Source organism: Micromys minutus (genome assembly GCF_963924665.1).
Source record: "Micromys minutus genome assembly, chromosome: 10".
Classification (NCBI taxonomy): Eukaryota; Metazoa; Chordata; class Mammalia; order Rodentia; family Muridae; genus Micromys; species Micromys minutus.
Genome location: NC_137979.1, coordinates 11,119,588 through 11,121,658, shown reverse-complemented (window position 1 = coordinate 11,121,658; position 2,071 = coordinate 11,119,588). Strand labels below are relative to the sequence as shown.

General features: G+C 43.4%; 1 protein-coding gene across 1 annotated transcript; it reads right to left on the bottom strand.

Moving 5' to 3' along the window:
• Positions 1–389: 389 nt before the first annotated feature.
• On the bottom strand, positions 390–1,310 carry LOC308426220 (olfactory receptor 2AK2-like; the record flags this gene model as incomplete). Its single annotated transcript, XM_080923985.1, has 1 exon — positions 390–1,310. One exon carries the CDS (start codon positions 1,308–1,310, stop codon positions 390–392), a length of 921 nt encoding a protein of 306 aa, XP_080780111.1.
• Between the last annotated feature and the right edge of the window lie 761 nt (positions 1,311–2,071).

Here is a 2,071-nt window from a genome sequence, read left to right as displayed (position 1 = left end):
TGTGTTCATAAACTGCAAAGAAAGCACCCAGAACAAGAGGTAGGTGAGTGTAGACAAGGCAACTGCACTGACTGCCACAGTCTGAGAAGCCATGGTGCCTTGCATCAGGGCAGAAGATTCTCTGAAAAGACCACCCAGGTTGACAGGCAGCCAGAGACTATTGGACCAGGGACAAAGTACTTCATCTCCTTCAGAGCCAACATTCAAATGCAACCATAAATTCAGTGAGAGACTGTGGGCAAAGGTTCATGCTCTTGTTCAGTCAGTGAGAAAAGGTGATGAGCTTTCACCAGAATATCAATCCTGAAAGCATCCCAGGAAGTAGCCAAGATCACACTTTAGATCAGGTCATTCCACAGAGTAACACAATGTCCCATTTTCTATATGCATTACCCCATTTGTCTCCTCAGGGCCCCCATGACATCCTTGTTCCTCAGGCTGTAGATGAACGGGTTCAGAACAGGGGTGATGATAGAGTAGAGCACAGCCACCACTTTGTCCCTTCCAGGAGAATGCAAGAAGCGTGGCTGGGTGTAGGTGAAGAGACCAGTGACATAGAACAGGCTGGCCACGGTCAGATGTGAGGAGCAGGTGGACACAGCTCTACTCTGTCCCTTCCCAGAACCCATCTGGAATACAACCACCAACACCCGAGCATAGGAAGCTAGGATGGCCAGGAAGGGGATCAGACCAAAGAGAAAACTACTTATGAGAATCATATGCTCATATTGGGATGTATCTTCACACACCAGTGGCAGGAGAGATGCAACCTCACAAAAAAAGTGGTTGACAACCCTAGATCCACAGAATTGAAGTTGAAATATATACACTGTGTGTGCTAAACCATTGGCAGAACTACTGCTCCAGGCACTGGCGACCATGGAGCAGCAGATCTTCCTGCTCATGAGCACAGGGTAGTGCAAGGGCCGGCAGATGGCTATGTACCTGTCATAGGACATGAAACCCAACAAGACGGCTTCAGACACACCCAAAGTCAGAAACAAAAAGCCTTGGATCTCACATCCCAGAAAGGAAATGGTCTTGGTGTCTGACAGGAAGTTGGCTGCCATCTTGGGCACAGTGGTAGAGATGTACATCATGTCGATGATGGAGAGCTGGCTGAGGAGGAAGTACATGGGGGTGTGCAGTGTGCGGTCCAGCCTGATGAGATGGACTAGTGTGATGTTGCCTATGAGAGCCACTGCAAAGAGGATGGTGATGACTGTGAAGAGGAAGGTGTCCATGTGTCCATTCTGGAAAAGACCAACCAAGATGAAGTCTGTCCCACTGCTGTGGTTTGTTTTCTCCATGGCTTAGACTGAACTCTCCAAGCAGGTGCAGTCTGGAGCAGGCATCATCTGGGGAGAATTGGCATTGAAGATAAATTGATAATTGTTAAATTTGATAGTACTTCTAAATAGCTTTAGAGCACACTCTTACTTCTACACTGTACTGTATATTAAGCATATTTATAACATATATGTGTGTGTGTACTTTATAGTGATTTTTAATATTTTACTTTGCTTAATCTGTTGAGTCAGAGGAATTACTGAAATACTTTGTTGTTTAAATTCATGCCTTATAACTCAGCTTTGAAACAGAATTTGGATTCTCTGCCCTTATCATTTCTACATAAATGTGTTGTCAGTCCCACACTTTTTTTTTGTCAGTGCCTAAACAGAATTTAATTTTTCACCAATTGATATGATATAACTTGCCCACTTAGATAAGTCAGATCATTTTGTACAATTCTATTCTTTATAAAATATTCATAACAACCTGTATTTATATAGAGATGCACAGAGAGGACCATCTACATCTGCCTCTATGTTGCTTCTTCTTGTATCTCTCATTTTCTCCTCTCCTGCCTTACCAAAACTTTGTTCCTGCCCCACTCTCTTTTGTCCAATCGTATATCGCCTTGACATCAACCTACAGTTCACCCTTTTAGTTTGCTTTAAAAAATGTTTTATCTCAAGTGTAACCCGCATACAACAATTACCACTTGAAAGTAATCTAAATGACTATGATTTCACAAAGTTAATTAGCCTGGGAAGGCCATGAGACTAAA